Here is a 23809-nt window from a genome sequence, read left to right as displayed (position 1 = left end):
GGAGAGGAAGTAGGATGTGAGACGAAAGGTTAGATATGAGAATATCACCATCAATGGATTCAGCACTGCCAGATGGCATTGTGCTCACTGAGGGCTCTGTAAATGCCCTGGACACAAACTCTTACATTCAGGTGCAATATCAGCCCTTGGACTGTTTATTGATGGGATATGGATATTGCTGGCTATGCCAGCATTTGAGAAGCGGGTGGTGAGTTGTCCTTTAACCACTGCAATCCATGTGGTGTAGGTACACCCACTAATGTTGGCGTAGGAGTTCCAAGAACTGGTGTGCCTGTTGGAGGGTGAATACCCAGGAACCTGTCCTGGGCACATGGTGGTGTCACTCACATTGCCAAAGCGTGTGAGATCACTGAACTGTTGCCAGCTCTGGGTCCAGGTGTTAGGCTCCAGCTGCAGTCACTGCCACATCCAGTCAGGCCTGTATCATCTGTGCAGGTGGCCTCCTCCTCCCAGCACCCAGGGAGCTGGCTTCCCTTATCTCCCTCTCAGTCTCCAACACAGCAACACGTTCTGCATCCAACAACCTTGAGGAAGCAGTGGTCTGTGCTCAAGGCCCCTGACTCTCTTGTGATTTCTTGGAAAAGCTGAGATGGAATTAATCTGTAGTCACAGTAAAAGCTTCCATGGCCTGTTTATATCAGGCTCACACTTTAAAAGCCCCACCTACTTTCACATCAATTAGAGGGAACACACTTGGGAATATCATGCATTATTTCCATTCACTAAATCTGAAATATAAAGCTAGTCTCATCAATTGGTGCAAAAGCCCATCTGTTTAACTAACATCCTTTAGAGAAGGAAAAATACCATTCTTACCTGGTCTGGCCTACATGTGACTCCACAGCAATGTGGTTGACTCTTAACTGCTCTATTATATGACCTAGCAAGCCGCTCAGCTCAAGGGCAACTTGAAATGTGTAACAAGTGCTGGCATTGCCAGCGACACCTATAAAGAGTAAGAAATAAGTTCCACTCTCCCCATCCTGCAAGGCAGCTTTGTGACTTAGAAAATCTACAGTGCATGTTACTCATTCCCAACTCACAGATTCAGCCCTAAGTGTTAAAAGGGTGGTCTAGAGAATTTCCCATAGGATCTGTTGGAGAATACTGTGGAACAGCTATAGGATCTTTCATGCTTCTAAAACCCTTCTGCATAAAAGTCTGTCTCAGGACAGCACAGTGACAAAGTGCCTAGCACTACCGTCTTACAGCACCAGGGAGCCAGGTTCAGTTCCCAGCTTGGGCCACTGTCTGTGTGGAGTCTGCACGTTTTCCCCATATCTGCGTGGGTTTCCTCCGGGCGCTCCGGGTTCCCCCACACAGCCCGAAAATCGTGCTGGTTAGATGTATTGGCTGTGCTAAATTCTCCCTCGGTGTACCCAAATAGATGCCAGAGTGTGGCACCAAGGGGATTATTACAATAACTTCATTGCAATGTTAATGTGAGCCTACTTGTGACACTAATAAGTAAACTTAAAAAAAACTTCAAACTCACCTCTAAATAATTACAGTTCTGAATGAACGTTCTCAAATACAAGCCTGAAATCTAAAACTGTGAACAAGCATTACAAAAGATAGTTATATTTGTCTGACAATGTGAGCTACTATCTATTCATTCTCCACCATCATTTTCGATTGGCAAACAACATTTTCTATCAACTGTGCGACAAAGTGACAATTATGTGGCATTGGAGGCCACAGTTTGAAAAATGAAGCTAATTGCTGTTGGATGATAAATGAGATATAAAGCAGGAATTTTCTGGCTGTTCACACCAATGGGATCTTCTGGTTCCTCCAAGGGTGTGCCTCTACCGGCTTGAGATACAATTAATGGGGAATCCAATTGACAGCAATGGGATCAGAAGATTCCACTGCTGGTGTGTTGCCTCCTGCCAAGGGGAGGCCAGAAACTGCCCCCAATGTGTGACGTCACTGTACACTCTTGAATCTCCTCCATCGCTTGAACCTGATGATGCCATTCAGATCAGCTCAAGCCTAGCTTGCTTACAGCCTGAAACAGTTGTCAGTCATTGAGTCAGTGCACAGGAACACAAGAATTAGGAATAGGAATACCCAAAACAAAGTACAACAGTAAAAACCGGGAATTAGGATATTGGCCCAAACTGTTTTGTCTTATTGGGTAGGCCATTCAGTCCCTCAAGCTTGCTCTGCTGTTTGGTAAGGGCTTGGCTAATCTGGTTGTGGTCTCAATTCCTGTCTGCCCCCCATAATCCTTGACTCCCTTGTTGATCAAAAATCAGCCTTGAATACATTCAATGGCCATCTCTACACTGCTGTCCGGAGAAGAGAATTCCATAAGCTAACATCCCTCTTGGGGTGTGGCATTTTTCCTCATCTTGGTCTTAAATGAGAAACCTCTAATTCTGAAACTGCTCCCTAGTTCCAGATTCCCCCACAAGGGGGAATCCTTGGATACTGGCCCAATCTTGTCTCAAAATAATCTCTTCATCCCAGCAATCAGTTGAGTAAACCTTCTTTGAGCTGGTGCTAATGCACATATAGTCTTAAGAAAGAGACTTAAATGTCCACAGTACTCTTGATGTTGTCTCACTAAGACGCCATGCAGCTGTGTAGCAACATCCCTACTTTTATATTTGATTTTCCTTGCAATAAGCAAAATTCCATTTGTCTTCCTAACCATTTGTTACATCTGCATTCTCCAGCATAGATACTTGGCCCATCAAGCCCATGCCAACTCTCTGTAGAGCAGTCCAGCTAATCTCATTCTCCTGCTTTATCCGTGTTGCTGTGTGCATTTATTCCCTCAAGTGCCCATGTTGTTTCCTTTTGAAGTCATTCATCACCTTCACTTCCACCATCCTCTTAGGCAGCATGTTCTAGGTTATCACTACTCACTGCATAAGAATGTTCTTCCTCACATCCCCCCTGCTTCTCTTATCCAAAATATTAAACCTGTTAGCTAATGGGAGCAACTTCTCTTTGTCCATCTTATCTAAACCTGTAATAATTTTGTACAAGAGTATCATACTGAGCTCCAGAGGTAAAAGTGACATCAAGACAGCAGTGATCGAATGTAGCATCAGGAAGCTTTAGTGAAACTGAAGCCAGTGAGATTAGGGGAAAAAATCTCTCCACAGTTGGAGTCTTGCCTAACACAATGTGAGTTGATTTTGGTTGTTGGAGGTTAATCATCTCTGCCCCAGGACATCACTGCAGGAGTTCCTCAGGGTAGTGTCCTCAGCCCAATCATCTTCAGCTGTTTCATCACTGACCTTCCCTCCATCATAAGGTCAGAATTGGGAATGTTTGCAGACAGTTGCACAATGTTCAATACCATTTGTGACTCCTCAGATACTGAAGTAGTCCATGAACATATACAGAAAGAGCGGGGCAACATTCAGTCTTGGGCTTATTACTGGCAAGTAACATTCACAGCACAAAAGTACCAGGCAATGACAATCTCCGACAAGTAAGAATTAATCTCTTGACAATGGATTGCTGAATCTCCCATTGTTAACAAACAGGACTAGCCATATACTGTAGCCATAAGTGCAAGTCAGAAGCTGAGAATTCTTCAAGAAATTCTACATAATCAGAATAAAGCAACCCACTTGATCAGCACTCCATCACCTTAAACATTCATTTTCTCCACCACCGACAAACTACGGCACCAGGTTGTGCTACACTGAAGAGGCTCAGTGATGCTTTTTCATCAGCACCTTCCAAAACCCGTGACCTCTACCACCAGGAAGGACAAGGACAGCACGTGCATGGGAACACCACCATCTGCAGGTTCCTCACCATCCAGACTTGTAAGTACATCCTTCATCGTCACTGGGACAAAATCCTGGATCTCCCTTCCTCACAGCACTGCAGGTGTACCTGCACCGGATGGACTGCAGTGGTTCAAGAAGGCAATTTATCACCACCTTTTCAAGGACAATTAGGAATGGGCAACAAATGCTCGCCTTGCCATTAAAGAGTAAAAAAAAGCACCTCTATTACATCGCCCCTCAATTTCCTTTTGCTACAAGTCGAACAATCCCAGTTTTCCGAACCTAACTTTGAAGGTTAAATCCTTCATCAATGGAGCCATTCTGCTAAAGAACCCTCACATCCTTCCTAAAGTGTGTGACCAGATTCACCAGGTCTTTGCAAAGGTTCAATGTCTTTGCTATTGAAATCAATACCTCCATATATGAAACCCAATATTTCTTTGCTAACTGCTCTCTCCACATTCTACCATCTTCAGAGTACATACACCTACCAAGTCCCTCTGCCCCTGTACAGTTACTGTGATTAAACTGTGTTAGATAAGCTTAAGTCGTACAAATTGGACATTTTAGTTGCTGTAAATGATTATGTAGACTTCGGATTAAGCTAGATAGTCCTTCAAATAATTGACTAAATTGATCGATTTTGCAAAGCTTTTTTTTCTACCTTAGTAAACATGAGTGGGGAAATTAAGTTGCTGAAATTAAAATATTGCCTCATTTTTATCAATGTTTTGACTGGAAAACTAGAATTATTTTATGTCTCTCCCTTGGGCTTGAAGAATTTCAATGATTTTTGAAATGAATGAAGGAAATATCGGAAGTCAGTAGGTTGGCATACAATTTATCCCAGCATTTTGAAGAAACCCTGTTTTACTTTGATTGTTTCACAAGAGAATATGCAGATTGTGAAATTGTGTCCCTGAACCATTTCACCCATTGCTTTTTAAAAGTATTTTTATTTGTTTTTCTTTGCAATTTACGAGAAATGTCCATTAGATTTTTGTGGACACAACTCTGTTTATAAAAAAACCTCCCACTCTCCCCCTCACCTCAAAATCGATTGAATCCAAATGCGAATGTCCTAGCAGATTTATTTGATAGAATCCAGTCTTGCAAAGGTAGAGGCACACACCACTAAAAACCAGTTGGGAAGGGAGAAAAAAGTACAGAAATGTCTCAGAAAATCAAAATAACAATAACGTTCATTTATATTGCGCATATTGTGGCCACAATTGGTAAGAGATAAAATCTATATTTTTGTTTGTGATAATGTTTAGTTTCATTTAAGCATTGTCTACGAAGGACTGTGGAAATTACTGATTTTATAAAGCAGGTTAATGGTTAAAGACGAAGACAGCAATATTTATACTCGATGTCCGACTTGTAAGGTGGCACAGTTATTAGCATTGCTGCCCCACAGCGCCAGGGGCCCCTGTTCAATTCAGGTGACAGGCCTCAGGTGACTGTGTGGAGTTTGCACATTCTCCCCATGTCTGTGTGTGTTTCCTCCGGGTGCTCCGGTTTTTCCATAGTCCAAAGGCGTCAGGGTTAGTTTGATTGGCCATGCAAAATTGTCCCTTAGTGTCAGAGGGACTAGCAGGTTAAATACGTCGGGTTTTGGGCATTGGGCATGGGTGGGGTTGTTGTTGGTGCCGGCTCAATAGACCAAATGTCCTCCTGCACTGTAGGGATTCTATGATTCTTGTATCAGAGTGCTGAGGGAGCCTAGATTGTCTGAAATTTTGCTTAGAAATATTTATTAACAAATACAATGCAGTGAATGTGAAAGATATCACAGAGATAGAAAATTATATAATTCTGTATAGCTTCCAAACAAACTTACCCATGAGTGTTTTGGAGGTACATTAAAGCTTTTTTTTGGGGAACCAAGCAGAGTTATTGGAAATAAAGCAACCTTACCTCCAACAAAATTTGCAACTGTTAACAATTTGTCTTTAATTGCCTTTAATTGGGGCAGCATGGTGTCACAGTGGTTACTCCACTAACTCACAGCGCCAGGGTCCTGTGTTCGAATCCCAGCTTGAGTCATTGTCTGTGTGGGGTTTGCACATTCTACCTGTGTCTGCATGGGTTTCCTCCAGGTGCTCCAGTTTTCTCCCACAGTCCAAAGATGTGCGGGTTAGGTGGATTGACCATGCTAAATTGTCCCTTAGTGTCAGGAAGGCTAGCTAGAGTAAATGAATGGGTTTATGAGGATGGGACCTGGGTGGGATTGTGGTCGGTGCAGATTTGATGGGTTGAATGGCCTCCTTCTGCACTGTGGGTTTCTATGATTACACAAAAGCAAAGAATTTGATATCCTTAAGGTTAAAATATTTTTATATGAACTGAGATTATTAATAAATGAGTAGAAATTGTTTGAAAAACAAATTGAGAAGAAATTCAGTTTTACGAATGCATCCAAGCGTCATTGCTTTGTTTCGATTTTGTGCAGCTGCAGTTTAAATCAAATAATTCACAGCCGGGTTCTCTTTCCAGAATAGATATTATTATCCAAACTATTGCCGCCTTATTTCCACTTTGTAACTTGTTAATGAAAATGAGCCTCCCTTTCTCAGGAAGAAATCATCGATGCAGTAAGGTTGTGAATTGCTTTGAATGTGTTTCTGTGGACCCCATTTGAAACCCCAGATCTGTGGAACTCAGTAAAATGAAATAGACTGGCTTCCAGTGCTACATGTGGTGTTGCTTGGCACGTCACCGATATAATTGGAAATGTACCTTTCACTGGGGCTGTGCATTTTATTTTCTGGCATCTAGTATGGAAGATTTTGGGGAATTGCAGGTGCAGGAAAATCTACAAGGGTGCCCTGGTTGTCAGGCATAGCTTGCGGAAGATAGAGGAGGCAATCCTCGAAAGTAAAAAAAAAATCACCCATTCCCCTGATGGAATACATCCTCAGTTACTGAGGGCAGTATGAGTACAAAGTGCAAAGGCTCTGGCTATAATCTTCTAAATCCTCCTTAGATTTGGGGTTGGTGCCACAGATGCTGCTCTTCTGTTTAGCTAGAGCCCAATGACCAAACCTTGTGGCACCCCTCTAGTCACATCTTGCCATCCAGAAAAAAAAAACATTTATCCCAACTCTCTGTCTTCTGTTGATCAGCCAGTCACCTATCCAAGATAATAAATTACCCCTAATCCCATATAATCTAACGCTGTGAATTAACCTTTGGTGCAGCACCTTATCAAACGCCTTCTGGATGTCTAGATATGCTACATCGAAAGGATCCCCATTGTCCACTTTACTTGTTACATCCTTGAAGAACTCTAGCAAATTAGTCAAACATGATTTGCCCTTCGTAAAACCATGCCGACTCTGATGGATCATGTTTTGACTTTCCAAACGCCCTGATATTGCTTCCTTGATAATTGATTCTAACACTTTCCCAACAGATTTTAAACTAACTTGTCCGTAATTTCCCACATTTTGTCTCCCTCCCTTTTTGAATAAGGGTGTTACATTTGCATTTTTCCAATCCACTGGAAGCTTTCCTGTGTCCAGAGAAGTTTGAAGTATTATAACAATAGATCCATTATTTCCATTGTCACTTCCTTCAATACCCTAAGATGAAGGCCATCAGATCTGGGGGACTTGTCTGCCCTCAATCCCAATAATTTGCTAAGTATCGTTTCTCTATTGATGTTGATTGTTCTAAGTTCTACCCTTTCTATTACCTCTAACTTGCCTGTTCCTATAGGAATGGTACTTGTGTCCTCCACCATGAAAACGGGGGCAAAGTATTGATTTAGCATCTCTGCCTTTTCAGTGTTCCCCACCATTAACTCATAGGTCACTTCTCCGCTCCTTCCAAAAATGAGCACCTCCTTCCCCTCAGCTTCAAATTCCCAATACCCTCACTCTGGCTGAAATCTCACTGTGGCTGCAGTGTCTCTCCCACTGATGTGCGCAGGCTCACTAGTCGTGCGCTTGCTAAAAACCACTGCCTTATATACAGCTGTGGTGAGCTGGGATGACTCACACATCAGTTTAAACTTCCTAAGTGTTCACATCTATTGAGGCCCTAATCAGGCTCTGGGTCATGTGTAAGCTCACTAGTTGTGTGCTTGCGAAAACTCCTGCCTTAAATACAGCTGAGATGACTCGCACAACAAATAAAATTCCAAAGTGTTGCCACTTAGCTAACTGGATCAGTTGCTTATTGACCTTTAAACTAGACTCCTGAATTTTAAAGACAGAAAAGAAAGAAAAACAATTACCCACTCAGCTCCAAATTCCTGATCCCTCACTCTGGCTGAAATCTCACTCAGACTGCAGCTTCTCTCCTATTGGCACGCACAGGCTCACTAGTCCATGTTTAAAGTGACAATACAAATGTGAATATAATGTTGGCTAAGAAACAGAAAGCAGAGAGTATCGATGAAGGACTGCTTGTTAGACTGAAAGGGAGTATACAGTGGTGTTCCTCAGTGATTAGTATTAGGATCCCTGCTCTTTTTGATATATATATCAGTATCCTAAACTTGGATGCATGAGGGCAGATGGCAAGAAACTTGGAAAAGTAATATACAAGGAAGAGAAGAGAAAATGTGAGAGGGCATAGAAAGACTGATGAAATTAGCAGACCCATGGCAGAGGATGTTTAAGTGCAAGACATGCCGGATCATCGACACGGATGACATCATCACACATGAGAATACCATCCACCAGGTACACGGTAAATACTGTTGCAACTCGGCCAACGTTGTCTACCTGATACGTTGCAAGAAAGGATGTCCCGAAGCATGGTACATTGGGGAGACCATGCAGACGTTACGACAACGGATGAATGAACATGGCTCGACAATCACCAGGCAAGACTGTTCCCTTCCTGTTGGCGAACACTTCAGTGGTCACGAGCATTCAGCCTCTGACCTTCGGGTAAGCATTCTCCAAGGCGGCCTTCACGACACACGACAGCGCAGAGTCGCTGAACAGAGACTGATAGCCAAGTTCCGCACACATGAGGACAGTCTCAACAAGGATCTTGGGTTCATGTCGCACTATCTGTAACCCCCGTGACTTGCCTGGGTTTGCAAAATCTCACTTACTGTACTGTCTGGAGACAATACACATCTCTTTAACCTGTGATCAGTGCTCCTTCCCCTCACATTGTCGGCCACTTTAAGACTTGAACAGCAGGTTAGGTGTAAAGATTCGCATTCTAATCAGTAATCTGTAAACTGTCTGTGCTTTATATGCTCTGTCTGAGGTCAGAAATCTCCATTCACCTGATGAAGGGACTAACCCGAAAGCTAGTGAGTTTACTATCAAATAAATCGGTTGGACTTAAACCTGGTGTTGTCAGACTTTTTACAGAGGATGTTTAATACAGAGAAGTGTGAAGTAATACATATTGGTAGGAGAAATGAGGAGAGTCAATATAAACTATAAGGTACAATTTTTAATGAGTTCAGGAACACAGTGAGAACTGATTCACCATCCTCACCCAGCTGTGTAACAAATAACGCTGACTGCACCCCGTCACTAATAATGACCCAACACAAATTTTGTGAGATTGCTCCATCCATTTTTTTTTCAATTCATTCGTGAGACATGAGCATCGCTGGCTGGCCAGTATTTATTGCCTATCTCTAGTTGAGAGTCAGCCACATTGCTGTGGCTCTGAAGTCACATGTAGGCCAGACCAGGTAAGGACGGCAGATTCAGACCGTAAGACCAGAAGATATAGGTGCAGAATTAGGCCACTCAGCTCATCAAGTCTGTTCCACCATTCAATCATGGCTGATAAGTTTTTCAAACCCATTCTCCCACCTTTTCCCGGTAACCTTTGATCCCCTTACCAATCTAGAACCTATCTATTTCTGTCTTACATATGCTCAATAACCTAGGATTTAAAAGTCAGAAAGCAGAAAACAAAGCAGAAAGCACCTCTTTCCCCTCTGCACCAAATTTCCAGTAGCTTTACCCCTCACTCTGGCTATGGCCTCACTCCAGGTGAGGTCTGTCCCCCACTGGTCATGCGTAAGCTCACTAGTTGTGTGCTTGCAAAAACTCCTACCTTAAATACAGCTGAGGTGACTGGCACAACAAATGAAATTCCAAAGTGTTGCCATCCCTAAAGTACATTAATGAACTTGATGGATTTTTCCTGGCAATTGATCATCAGTAGAATTTTAATTCCAGTTTTTTTTATTGAAATCAAATTCCACCATCTGCCATGGCAGGATTTGAACCTGGGTCCCCAGAACATTAGCTGGGTTTCTGGATTAGCAGTTGAGTGATAATACCACTTGGGCCATTGCCTCTCCTCAAATAGGTGTTGGTGAATAGATAGAGAATCTGGGGAACTGGTGCGGCAACAATAATCTCTCCCTCAACGCCAACAAAATGAAGGAGATTGTCATTGGCTTCAGAAAGCATAAAGGAGAACATGCCCCTGTCTATATCAACTGGGACAAAGTAGAAAGGGTCAAGAGCTTCACATTTTTAGGTCTCCAGTTCACTAACAACCTTTCCTGGTCCCTCCATGCCGACACTATAATTATGAAAACCCTCCAACACCTCTACTTTCTCAGAAGACTAAGGAAATTTGGCGTGTCAGCTACGACTCTCACCAACCTTTCCAGGTACACCATAGAAAGCATACTTTCTGGTTGTATCACAGTTTGGTATGGCTCCTGTTCTGCCCAAGACCACAAGGAACTACGAAAGGTTGTGAATGTAGACCAATCCATCACACAATCCAGTTTCCCATCCGTTGATTCTGTCTACACTTCCTGGTGGATGAGCCAAGCAGCCAGCCTCGCACCCTGGACATTTTTCCCTCGGGAAAAAGATATAAAAGTCTGAGGTCATGGACCAATCGACTCAAGAACAGCTTCTTCCCTGCTGCTGTCAGACTTTTGAATGGACTTGCCTTGCATTAAGTTGACCTTTCTCTACACCCTAGCTATGACTGTAACACTACATTCTGCACTCTCTTGTTTCTGTCTCTATGAACGGTATGTTTTGTCTGTATAGCACACAAGAAACAACACTTTTCAATGTATACCAATACATGTGACAATAATAAATCAAATCAAATCGAAGAATGTAGGCTCTGCCCCCGCTGCCTGATTTTAGGCATATCACGTATCAAGGCCAGCACAAATGATAAAGGACTGTTACATTCAAGAATTCGCTGACACCTCGTAGGTCTTGGGTACAAACATACAAGTACAACTTTATCTCCCTTACAAGTTGTACACCAGCTTCTCAATCCTTGCCTTCTCTCTCTCTCTCAGCATGTCACCAGTATTGAATCTGAATTGAGCTGTTCCCAGCTTGTGAGTTCTTAAAATGAGATTAGATTCCTGAAGTTCAGCAGTATTCCATTTCCTAATATTGTTACTCCTTCAGATAGGCAAGTGAAAAAATCTAAATCCACATATTAAAGGGACAGTATGCTGTGATAATTGTCATACTTCTAATTGTGCAGTATAATGATATTTCTCTAACTACACTACAAGCTCAAATCGGAGACTTTAGTATTCACGCTTTTCCCATTTTTCTCTCGTAGCATCAAAATGTGGTAATCCAGACCTGCTTGAAAATGGATCTTTTCTCCTGACAATTGATGAAAAAATTAAATATACTTGTAACCCAGGGTAAGTATTCAATGCACAACCGACTGACTTTAAAAAGATATAAATCATAGAAGATCTTCGAGCTGCAGAATTTCATACATGAATATTTATGCTCTAATACTTACTCAGCAACAAGCAAGAGAATGATGGCTGTAAACTGGTGTTGGGGAGAGGTGGGATTTTCAGACAACAGACCCAGAAGCACGATTTTCCTCCACGCAATGCAGAAAGTAATGATTCCAATGAGGTTTCTTTCCTGATTGCCAGCTAGGTCAGTGAGCTGACTGGCTGCCAGAAGAGGAATTAGGCAGCAAATGGATGTCAGCTAAGCCTGACAGAGAATCATAGAATCCTACAGTGCAGAAAGAGGCCACTCAGCCCATCGATTCTGCACTGACCCCAATTCCACCCAGGCCCCATTCCCATAACTCCATGCACTTACCCTAGCTAGTCCCCCTGACATGAAGGGTCAATTCAGCATGGCCAATCCACTTAACCTGCACAGTGGGGCATGTTGGACATTGAGGCCAGCCTCTGCTGCCTGTTTTCAGGCACATCACACATCTAGGCCAAAGTGCGTTACTCAAGTCTCATAAATGGCCTTATTGCCCATCCCCTTGCCAGTCTTCATTGTTATGGGCAGTGGGCACTGAGGGGAGCTTTGGGGTCTGCTTGTTTTGAGAATTTTATAACTTTTGCCTTTTCACCTGCCCCCAGCCACCTTGGCATTGGGAGTTAAAATTTCCCCTCAGTCTGTGCCTGCTACACTCTCGATAGTAAATAATATCCTAGCTACTTCAGTGCACACTGGAATGTCACAGCTAATTCCAAGACCTAACATACCCTGTGGACAGAAGTTCACGGGGAGTCTATCTTACAAAATTATGTGTGCCCAGCTTGTGATTTTACATCCATAAAAAATTTATGGTGGGGGCAGTGGATTTCAGAATTATCAGTAATCTACCCTAAAGCAAACTATTCATCCTACTTGTAGGCATTGAAATTAGTTTAAGAGTAGGATTTGGCTAATTAGTCACATTTACTCATATCATAATAATGCAAAGAAGCACTTTTGGGATCTGAATTAAATCAGACCATGAGAAAAGTCCATCACACTCTACGCTCAAGAAAATGGAGCACTTTTTGTTTTTATTATTGAAATTAGTTTGTAATTACAATTGTTCTGTTTATTTGTTCATTGCTGTATTGTTAAAATTGGAACTGCATAATATTGGCACATTGGGGTGGCACAGTGGTTGGCACTGGTCTCCCAAGGCTTGCACCTGGTTAACAGCCCTGCCAAAGGTGCTCAGGTGAGTGCTTCACTTAGTGGGAGGAAGGTCCTGTCCAGATCAGGGGGCAATGCCCAGCCAGTGCCAGAGGGTTCTAGCGTGAACTGCTCTCCCGTTGAGCTGGGGCAGGCTTTAAAATGGCTCCCAATCCTCAGTTGCCCAAGTTGCTGGCAGGGCAGGTGAATTACTGGCTGCCCTGCCAATGATGTATCATGAGACCCAATCCTGAAAGATTTGTTTTTGAAGCCCCAGACCAAATGGCGAAGAAAGCTGCCATTGCTGTCAGTTTCACCACCGCTTTTCCCTCACGTCAAGGGCCTGCGTCAATTTCTGGAGAAATCTTGCCCTTCATTTTTAAACAGTGACACCTGGGATGATACAGTGGTTAGCACTGCTGCCTCACAGTGCCAGGAACCTGGGTTCATTTCCCAATTTGGTTCGCTATCAGTGTGGAGTCTGTACATTCTTCCTGTGTCTGCATGGCTTTCCCCGAGTGCTCTGGTTTCCTCCCGCAGTCCAAAAGATGTGCTGGTTAGGTGCGTTGGCCATGCTAAATTCTCCCTCAGTGTACCCGAACAGGGGCCGGAGTGTGGCAACCAGGAGACTTTCACAATAACTTCATTGCAGTGTTAATGTAAACCTACTCGTGACTAGTAAATGAACTTTACCTGTGCTCAATCAAGCTTATCATTCTAATTCTGCAGTTGCTCCTGTTCAAACCTATTTATCCATGTCATGATAATAGGATGATTGTGGTAGTGGATTCCAGTGCACAATACTGTACATGCTTATAATGGGGTCACCTCACCTGGAGGTCAGAAGTCAGATAGTACCTGTAAGGGAAGGTTGCAACAAGGTTACGGATGCCTTGCAGTGTGTGTTCATGTTCCAAAAATGTTTAGGAACAACATTAGTTCGTGGCAATGGTGTTGGCCATCCTGCAATATAAAAACAAAACGCACTACAGACATTTGCATTTGTTTCCCTGCCCTCTTTCCCCTTCTGCTGGTTTAAAACCTATTGTGTTTCCATCTTTCTTCAGTTCTGAGAATGATCATCAAACCGAAACATTACTTCTGTTTCTCTCTCCACAAATGCTCCCTGTCTGACCGACTGAATATTTCCAGCGTTCTGTTTTTATGCCAGATTTGTAACATCCGCAGTGTTTTGTTTTTGCATTCTGTTATCTAATCCTCCACAAGGTTACAAAGATTACCTCACGTTCTATGTTCCGAACGTACATACATGATCAACTTGGAGTGCAAAACAATCGTAAATCTACCAGCAGACTAACTTCCAGTGTCCTCTAAACATCATCGCAACAAAATGAAGAATCTATGCTATTGTAATAACTCCTCGAAGGCGGAAGCCCCTTCACCGAAATTCTTTTATTTACAAGATCCAACAACACTATACAGAGTGCTCTCAATATACAGTCTACATTTGGAGTGTCAGAGGAACTGACACGCCTCTTTCAGTACAGAGCATGGGGCTCCCCGATGGGACTATCAATTTGGCCCTTAATCAGGGAGCTCATATTCAAGCAGGCCAACCTCAATTGCCTATTTAAAATCAAAATGACAAACAATATGTTATTATAGGGATTCGGTTGGGATGAAAAGACTTCTTATAAAATTTGCACTGAAAAAGAAACATTTTTGTTGATTGTGGGACAGAAATAGTGCTTTGATAAAGCTCGGCAGTCCTTTAAGAGATAATCAGTTTATTTTTATGTATAAGCATTTTTTAAGTGTGTAATTGAATTGAAGGCACATTCCTCTTTCTATACTGTCTGGATTTGAATCCACCACTATAGGAACCTTAAATTGTTTCTTAACTAAAATAGATCGCTGTCATTGTTTCCATCATGTGTCTTTCTTACATTTTTGTAGGTACCATTTAGTTGGCAAAGCCGTTCGGCACTGTACCACCAGAGGCTGGGAGGGCTCTAAACCAAACTGTGCACGTAAGTCACGGTTCTGTTTTTAAAGTAGCTGTTATCCTTTTAAACTCATCTTTTACTGTTCTAATTGCTCAGATGTCAAGGAGGTAAGAATCCTAACGTTTTGAGATAGCAGAGAAACTTGGTCTGGCAAATTTCAACCCCAATAGAACATAAAACATTACAGCACAGTGCAGACCCTTCAGCCCTCAATGTTGTGCTGAGCTATGTCCAATCCCAAGATCAAGCTATCCACTCCCTATAATTCTGATGTGCTCCATGTGCCTATCCAATAACCGCTTGAAAGTTCCTAAAGTGTCTGACTCCACTATCACAGCAGGCAGTCTATTCCACACCCCAACCACTCTCTGGGTGAAGAGAGCCAATGTAAAGGCTTATTGTACGTTTAAGATAAAATCTGTACCACAGCAGTGATAAAGGCAATATTTAGTGCCAAAAGCAACATACAAACAAGGAGAAGTCCATTCAGCCCTTCAAGCCTGCTCTGCCATTTAATATGATCAAGGCTGATCTGATAGAATCTTAAATCTGCATCTCGCCCATCATTGATAACCTATCATCTCTTTGCCTACCTCACCTTAAAAATACCCCATGAACATATGACTCTGCTTCCACCATCTTTTTAGGAAGATAATTCAAAAGACTCATTGTCCCTTGAGAGAAAAGCTTTGCCTCTTCTCCCTTCTAAATGAGTGGCCTCCTCAGCTGGGATCCTCAGCTCCCGTTCCCGCTGGGCAGTTTTGGCAACGGGAGCGAAAAATATTGTGAGAATTGCAAAGTCGTGTTTGACACCGCTGTAAACGTGTGAAGCGATTGTCTCTTCCGACCATGTCAATGACGGGACATGTTCATTGTTTGAATACATTAACATATAATTGTCAGGCCCCTATGTCTGATTCACTGTAACCACCACGACCCCCACCCCCCCAACCTCCCCAGTATCCCTGCCAGAAAATACATCCACCTCAGTGTGACAGCAAAATAATGTGGGTCATGATTGGTCTCCCAAGGGCTGCACTTGGTGAACAGTCATGCCAAGGGGAGCTCAAGCGAGTGCTATGCTTTGTGGGGAATGGGTCCTGCCCAGGTCAGAATGCAGTGCCCATTCAGTGCCACGAGCTTTTAGCGTCAACTGCTCCTCTCTCGTCGAACTGGGGCAGGCTTTAAAAATGGCGCCCGATCCTTTGTTGTCTAAGTTGCTGGTGAGACAGGCGAATCACAGGCTGCCCCACTAATGTTGCATCATGGGACCCAATCCTGAAAAGTTTATTTTTGAAGTCCCAAATGTTCTCCCCGTGTCTGTGTGGGTTTCCTCTGGGTGCATTGGTTTCCTCCCACCATCCGAAAGGTGTTCTGGTTAGTTGCATTGGCCATGCCAATGTGTATCCCAACAGGTGCCGGAGTGTGGCGACTGTGGGATTTTCACAGTAATTTCATTGCAGTGTTAATGTAAGCCTACTTGTGACACTAATAACTAAACTTTAGAGCTTCATTAAAGGAAATATAGACTGAATTTGCCATGCTTGAAATTTAAGTGCTTCGAAATTGAATTGAACATTTACAGCTTATTAATGAAAAGTTTAATTTGAAGTGATGGATATGACAGTAACTTAGCCAGAAAACTATGCTTGGATCTTTGAAACCAACATCTAGTTCTAGTGTCTTGGCTGAGTCTTAACAAAACCATATTTTTTAGCAATCACAATCCTGCAGCATAAAGCTGCGTCCAATTTAACACAAATCACACTAACTTGTAAGGTCAACTCAGAACTCTAGAACAGCTAGCGTAGGAAATAAAAAGCAGAGTCTTGATTCAGGGTTGTGGCCTGACACCATAATCTGGCACCATTTAAAATTATGTAGGATTTGTGTTCATCACAATTTGATTTTATCCATTACAAACTGGATCAAAAGTTGAATTGGTATTTGTAATCTCTCAACGTTCTCACTTTCTTTCTCCTTACTTTTCTTTATAGCAAGAAATTGTGGAAATCCGGGAGAGATTTTGAATGGATATTATGCAGCGCCAAGTGTTACATTCGGAAGCACCGCTACATTTTTCTGTGATCTTGGGTATTTATATACTGCATGGATAAATCTAAACGTATTATTTAAATTGCCTTAAATAGTGATGCATAGGAACACAAGACCTAGAAGCAGGGGTAGGCCATTCGGTCCTTCAAGCCTGCGATACTATCATAGCAGTTCAGCCGTGGCCTTAACTGCATTTTCCTGTCTGTCCCTATAATAATCATTCTGTCCTCAAGCTTTAGTAGTAACTGCATCACGCCTGCTGATGAGGTTATCAATCTCATGTTAGTCGCCAGAAATTTGCTGCCTTTGTGCTTTTCAATACACTTCACCACTTCTCTTAAGGTCATTCTATGGGATTCTTTGAGCAATATCTTGTTCTATACAGTTTAAGATTGACAGCATTGCGAAACAGTAGTGTTTATGCTTAATATTAGCAGATATTTAGGAGTGACAGTAACTATTTCTTATCTCACATAATGGGTGGAAATTGAAGGTACACGTCATCAATTTTGATAAGCAGTGATATAATTTGAAATATAATACCTTTAGACAATTTGCGCAATTCTTTGATTAAAGCCCTGAAATTCTGAAGAGACTTTACAACTCGCCCACATAATTGCACTGGGAGACCAGTGGGATCCCAGCGTTAGGGCATAAATGGTGGTTTTCTAGGCTTTTCATTGTTCTCCTGCTGCAATTGCATCAGAAGCTCGCTAGGAAACACTAAGAATTCTGAAACTCAAAGCTTCTTAATTTAATTTGGTTCCTTTGCAAATCTTTTGTCTCCACATAATTTGTTGGTATTTCGGTAACCAGTTTCATCCACTTAGCTGCTAAACAAGTTTGCTTATTTACTTCCAAACCAAAAGACAGAAAAGCCCTAGGAATTGGGCACATTACGTGTATTTCAGATGGCGTGAGAACATCTAAGACCCAAACATGGCTGGTAGGAAGTTCATGGGTAAGGACAAATAGCAGACATCCTTTACCCACACCTGACACATGTGACTTTTGGAATAAGCCGATGAATGTCTACTTAAGATCATTCAGGGAATCCAACAATTCAGAACAACTGCATCAAAAAACGTAACCTCTCTATGTGACCTTTGAGGAACAAGAATGCTCCTATTGACCAATATTTTCAAGCCCACTCCCCCAACCACTGCACCCATCTCTTGCTGACCTACAATCACCAACACCCAAGATTCTAGGCTCCCCGATTTCCGGAAATGTACAAAGCAGGAGACTTAAAGTTCAGACGAAGTCAAGATTTCCTTCCTTCTTGGTTCTTTCTCTCTCATGCATTGTAGCACAGGAAGCAGACAAAACACATTCTTATGTCTGTGTCCATGGCTAGCTTTTTCTTGAACACATTGCTGGCCTGTCATTAGTGGCCAAGGCCTGAGGCTAGTCACTCCACATCATGCCTGGCTGACTAGGAAACCTCTCCTCTCTTAGCGCCTGCTGTAGGTATGTTGGAGGCTTTGCAGCTTGTAATCAAGCTGCTTGGCCCAGATATGAACATGGCTTTCAAACCCTGAAGTGAGACTCAAAGAGGTAAGATTAAAGTCAACACAAATGTTCAGGAAACATATACCATTAGGGAGCAAAAGTAGAAAATGAATCTTAGAATCATAGAACCCCTGCAATGCATAAGGAGGCCATTTACCTATCAAGTCTGCACTGGCAACAGTACCACCCAGGCCCTACGCCCGTAACCCCAGGCATTTACCCTGCTAGTCCCCCTGACACTAAGGGACAATTTAGCACAGCCAATCCACCAAACCTGCTCATCTTTAACTGAAAAGAAAATGAGTGGAATAATTAATAAAAAACTAAATTGCCTGAACAGCAATGTGCAAAGCATCTGAACAAAAAAGGAAAACCAGAGGCAATAATTTGTAGCCAAATGTAAAAGAAGTCGTGGGGCACTGGCTACATCATGGTAGGGTTGATGAAGACATCGTAGTCTTTAGCAGATGAACTGTAAATGTTTATTGACTCTTAGAGCTATTTACAATTAATTATACAGTAAAGGGCACAGGCTAGGAGCTGTCTCCATGCTTAAGTCTGCCCATAGCTCTCTCCAACACCATTCTGATCCCCGCTATGGGTGCAGATTATGTGTTCTTTTTTAACGTTCATTTTACGGGATGTGAGCTTCACCAGCTTTTATTGCCCATCCCTAACTGCCCTCCATTTCGGTGGATATTTGAGAGTCAACCATGTTGGTGCCAATCTGGAGTCATAAATAGGCCAGACCAGGTAAGGGTGGCTGATTTTCTTCCCCAGACTGAACCAGATGGCTCTTTATAACAATCGACAATGGTTTCATCATTAGACTTTTAATTTCTTGTTTTTTTTTATTGAATTCAAATGAAAACTGAAACAAGGCTTATCAGAAGATGGAACTGAAAGTTAAATATTGCATGATATAACGGACTGGAAGTTGGATAGCCCACTTATTTGGGTACAGCAGTTATGATTTGTCACCTCTCCTGCATGTTCAAATCAAGGGGAAATGTTTGTTGTGCCTGCCTCAAATGAACTATTATCATTCTTACATTTCTTCAATATACGTTCCTTTTCTGTCTGCTTGCAGGAAAAGGGCACACAAAGAAAGGGGAGCGACTTCATCATATTCAGAGTAGTTTGTCCCTCGGAAGCCAGTGGCCTGAGCTAACCAGAACCACCGGAGATTCCAGATCTAAAATGAGAATCGAGATAATCCTCCACGGAAAGGCTATTGCTGCTGCCTTTGTCAGTGTGTGTGGGGCTAGCACTGAGTCTGCAATTCCAGTAAACCTGATGGGTATCTCCAACATGATGGGTGCATCTTGAGTGCCTGCCACCATGCAAGGCATAGGTTTAGAAAGTTACTTCCCAGGATGACAAGAAGGCCTGTGGAGAAAAGGTTAGGACATTTCAAGGGTCCAGGTCAAGTCTCAGGTGGGCTCCAATTCTGTCAGTCACCAGGTCAGTAGGCTTCCTCCTGTCGATTGTATGTTAATGAATGGACTTCAGGCTTGGGATATAATGGAAACATCTAGCCTACGGATCCACTCTCCCCAGCCACAATCCCACTGAATGCAGCATCTCTTGTTTGCAAAACCATGAGGTTTCTCCCAGTCTGGTAGGACAGGCTAAGAAACCAGTGTTTCCAACTTCTAGCCCAGCTCATAGGCCTTGACTAAAATTCCATCTGACTTAAAAACATAGCCCACAGAAATTCAGTGCTTAGTTCCCACCGTGTTAAGTGCTTGATTTTATCTTTGGCTTGGTATCTGAGAATGGATCATTTTTATTTTGCTTCCTCTTGAGTGGTTTGTTTTCCATTTAGGTACAGGTTAATTGGTAACCCGAATCGCATCTGTGAAGCTTCTGGTTGGAGCGGCCAAATTCCAACATGTGAAGGTAAGTTAAGGTTTCTTGCTTCTTGGGGATAATCAATGGACATGCTTTCCTGTATGAAGGTAATTAAACCTTTCTTTTAAGTTGCAGTGGAGTGTAATTATTACTGTACCTGGATTGTTAGTTTCGCAATTATAGGGGAATGGCTTGAACTATCTTGTTTAATTTATGCAGGTGCCTGTAAAGTTAAGACTTTTCTAGCCTCCACCATGGTGGCACCCACCACAAGGGATGCAGCAGTGCAGCCAAAGATCCATTGACTTCCTGAAGGGATCTGAAGATCCCAGCAGAGGGTGGAGCCCCAAAAATCATAGCCTTGAATGTGTGAATGGTGAAAGGAATTATCAACAATCATCTGATGTCTAATGATGCTTAGAACAATTAAAGATTATTTAGGATAGTCAAAGCTGAGGGTCCGCAATTAAGTGACGTCTGTTGTAAAATAATGACTTTGTCCATCCCATTTAAACAATTCAAAATTCATCGTTTACATTTTTAGTTATCAATTTGAAGGATTGTAGGAAGCCATTACAGAATCAAATGAATTAAAGATTCCATTAAGTTCTGTCCTTTTAAAATTATATCTTCTGGAAATTTAAAGTTATATTTCACAAATACATAAGGCTCCTTGGACGGAACTTTCTGTAACTGTTACCAGCTGCAGTCCCAGATGACAGGGAAGATTTTAACCTGAGGATCATCATACCCGAGGTGAGGGGGAAAATTGAGGAAACAAGCTTTCACGAACAACCTCAGCGAGAATTGAACCCACAGTGGCCTGCATTACTCTGCACCAGAGACCATCCGTCCAGCCAGTTGAGCTAACTGCTTGCTTTGGGCTTCATGTGGACTTGAAATACGAACTTCGGAAGGAGGGAAGCAATGGCACAACCCAGTGTGGTAGGACCCTAGAAAGCTTGGCCAGGCCTTTGTGCCACTCAGTGTCATACGCTGCAGTGAGATTGAGGTAGATGACTCCAGTTTCAGGCGCTTTTGCAAGCCATTTTCAGTGTGGGTGGAGAGGGTAAACACCTGGTCTTCTTTGCTGCACTCCTTATGGAATCCAGCTTGATCTGTGGATAATGTATCCTCCACGGCTGGTTGGATACAGTGAAAGATGATCCTGTCATGCAGCTTATTCCATACGGACAGAAGGAGAAATATGGGCCGCGATTGTCCCATCGCGACCCGTAACTTTCCTGGCAGGTCGGAGTGGGAATTGCATGTTGCAGGCCATGTTCCGGAATTTGCACATGCGCTGGGAATGCATGCGGATCTCCCAGAGCCGGCGAACAGTCGCCAGTCAGACTGTGCTGGAAACCAGCGGGTAGGCAGGTGACTAATTTGAATCTTTTTAAAATGTATTTTAAATACGCTTAGCAGTTCATTATCGGGAACTTTCAGGTCCCGATTGAATCTCCCACCCCACCCGGAGTACTTCATTCTGCGTGGTTTACACCAACTCGCGGGAGACCAGGCTTTTCACTTTTCAGCAATCACTTCCCCCCCCCACCCCACCCCTCCCACCAGGGGGCAGTCAGGGCCCCCTGGGGGTCAGGCAGTGGGGGTGAGAAGCCCATTGTGGGAAAGGCCTAGGGAAGATCGGTGGGGATGGGGGTTTTGCTGCCACTCCGCAGAAAGGATCGGTCTGGGACGGAGGGAGAGCAGTGATTGGGGCGGGCTGGGAGCGGGAGATATTCTGTCGGGGGCGGGACTGCCTCCTGGGGTGGCAGGGGTCGGGGGTGGGGGGGTGGGGGGTGGGGGGGGGATGGTTGGGGGGAAGTCTGCCGGAATGAGGGGAGGGGAGGATTGCCATTTCTGGGTGCGGGGGGCTGGACATCGGGGCAGGGGGAGAGGGGACAGGGCTAGTCTGGGAATTGTGGGGGGCCGCGATCAGGCCATGGGGGGTGCTGGAGGAGCAGCACTGCGGGGGTCCCGGGCTGGCCAGCAGACGGGGAGACTGACAGATCGGAGCCACTGCACATGCGCAGAGTACCAGAACTGACAGATCCTGGCGTGAATAGGCCCCACCCCCCTGGGTTTTTAATGATATGCAGAACTGGGACCTCTGCAATGCACAGAGTGCAGAGATTCAGGTGAGAAGCTGAACTGACAAAATAGTTGGAATTTAGAATAGTTTTCCCACCAATTCAGCACTTTTAGGAGAATCGCTGCCAATGTCTGTAACTGGAAGCTTCTTTAAAGTCCTTGCCAGAATTGGGGATTACTGTGATCTTATATTCCTGCAATTTTCAGTCGTTGTTTGTCCTTAATGATTCTGGTCTGGAATCTGTTTTGTTGCCACGGGGCCAAGGTGCTTAAGAAATTGAGTGTAGATTTGATCATGAACTGCAGCTTTACCAGGTTTCAGTTTACTGATTGCTAGTGGACCTCATCTACATCTTCAGCTATTTGGCCTGGTCTTGACCTCATAACATCTCGACAGTGCAAAAGGAGGCCATTTGGACTATCGAGTCTGCACTGACTTTTCGACAGAGCAGTCTTCCCAGGCCCTACCCCCTTACCTCTACGTATTTACCCTGCTAATCCCCCTAACACACACATCCTGACACACTAAGGGGCAATTTAGCATGGCCAATCTACCTAAGCCTGCACATCTTTGGACTGTGAGAAGAAACCGGAGCACCCGGAGGAAACCCACACAGACAGAAGGAGAACATGCAAACTCCACACAGACAGTGACCCAAGACCGGAATTGAATCCGGGTCCCTGGCGCTGTGAGACAGCAATGCTAACCACTGTGCTACCAATCTCCATTCCATAACAGCATTACATCTATGGCTCGCTCTGGCAAGAGCAATGCCACATTTGAGAAGGTTGCTTGCCCCTGCACTCAGCAGGATGCAGCTCTGGTCAGAATTTGCAGATTGCTGCCCAGTGGCTTGTTGCTGGATTAACTTCCAGCATTTCCAGCTGGAGCAAGTGAGGTCTCTCCTGTGAGTGCAGCGTGCATGGTCTAGTGTTTCTATGAGATGTTCAGCAACATCTGGATTGCCAGATTCTTCAAATTCTCAAGGAGTTCTTCGCACTTACTGTCAAGGCAAGGAATGTACATTGGATGAAAGCCACATGGAATGCTTGCTTCGGCAGCTTTAGAGATGGTGGAGTGTTGCTTATGCTCATTGATTGGGTTCTGTTTGATGCAGGCAACAGAGCTCTGCAGCTGATCAGTAAACTGTTGCTGGCACGTTTGCAGAAATTCTGTCTTGGCTTTGGTTTGGACCGAGTGAGAGATTTACAGAGTCCAACGTGGATGATTATAGGCTGACATTCTTGGAAAATAATTAAGGACTTGGTATGTGGTTTAAAGGGGATATCCATTGCTGGAAGTGATCAGCGGAGATCTAGCAGAATGGATGGAGCACCATTGCTTGAGAACTGGGTTCAGGTTGAATTGAGAAGACTGGTCTGCTAGCCGTTCACCATCTGTATCTGGCTGGTCATAGATAACTCCAGATAGTAAGATAGCTGTTAGAGTCACCCATGTAGACTGCTGGGCATGGGAGGACAGGTGAGGCATCATCTTGCCACAAGGTAGAAGGAGGCTTATACACATTGGCAATTTTGCAGTCTCCAACCGTGATAGTGTCACAGAAATCCAGGCCAGGATTCTCCCAAAAAAAGCTAAGTACCCAATAAGAGGAAAACAGGAGAATTTACCACCCATTTTTGGGACATACTTAGTTCTACAAATCTC

At 43.5% G+C, this 23809-nt stretch overlaps 1 protein-coding gene across 1 annotated transcript in view; it reads left to right on the top strand.

The window, feature by feature from the left end:
* The window catches only part of LOC145356766 (zona pellucida sperm-binding protein 3 receptor-like), a 170734-nt gene that overhangs the window by 111943 nt on the left and 34982 nt on the right, over window positions 1-23809 (top strand). The window contains exons 6-9 of the mRNA XM_080209634.1: window positions 11325-11412; window positions 14576-14649; window positions 16623-16719; window positions 20021-20094. Of these exons, the coding sequence (XP_080065760.1) occupies window positions 11325-11412; window positions 14576-14649; window positions 16623-16719; window positions 20021-20094 (333 nt within the window). The remainder of the gene's footprint in view (window positions 1-11324; window positions 11413-14575; window positions 14650-16622; window positions 16720-20020; window positions 20095-23809) is intronic.

Source organism: Carcharhinus amblyrhynchos, chromosome 22 (assembly GCF_965287045.1).
Source record: "Carcharhinus amblyrhynchos chromosome 22, sCarAmb.v2.hapA, whole genome shotgun sequence".
Lineage (NCBI taxonomy): Eukaryota > Metazoa > Chordata > Chondrichthyes > Carcharhiniformes > Carcharhinidae > Carcharhinus > Carcharhinus amblyrhynchos.
This window is presented reverse-complemented; position numbering and strand designations above follow the sequence as displayed.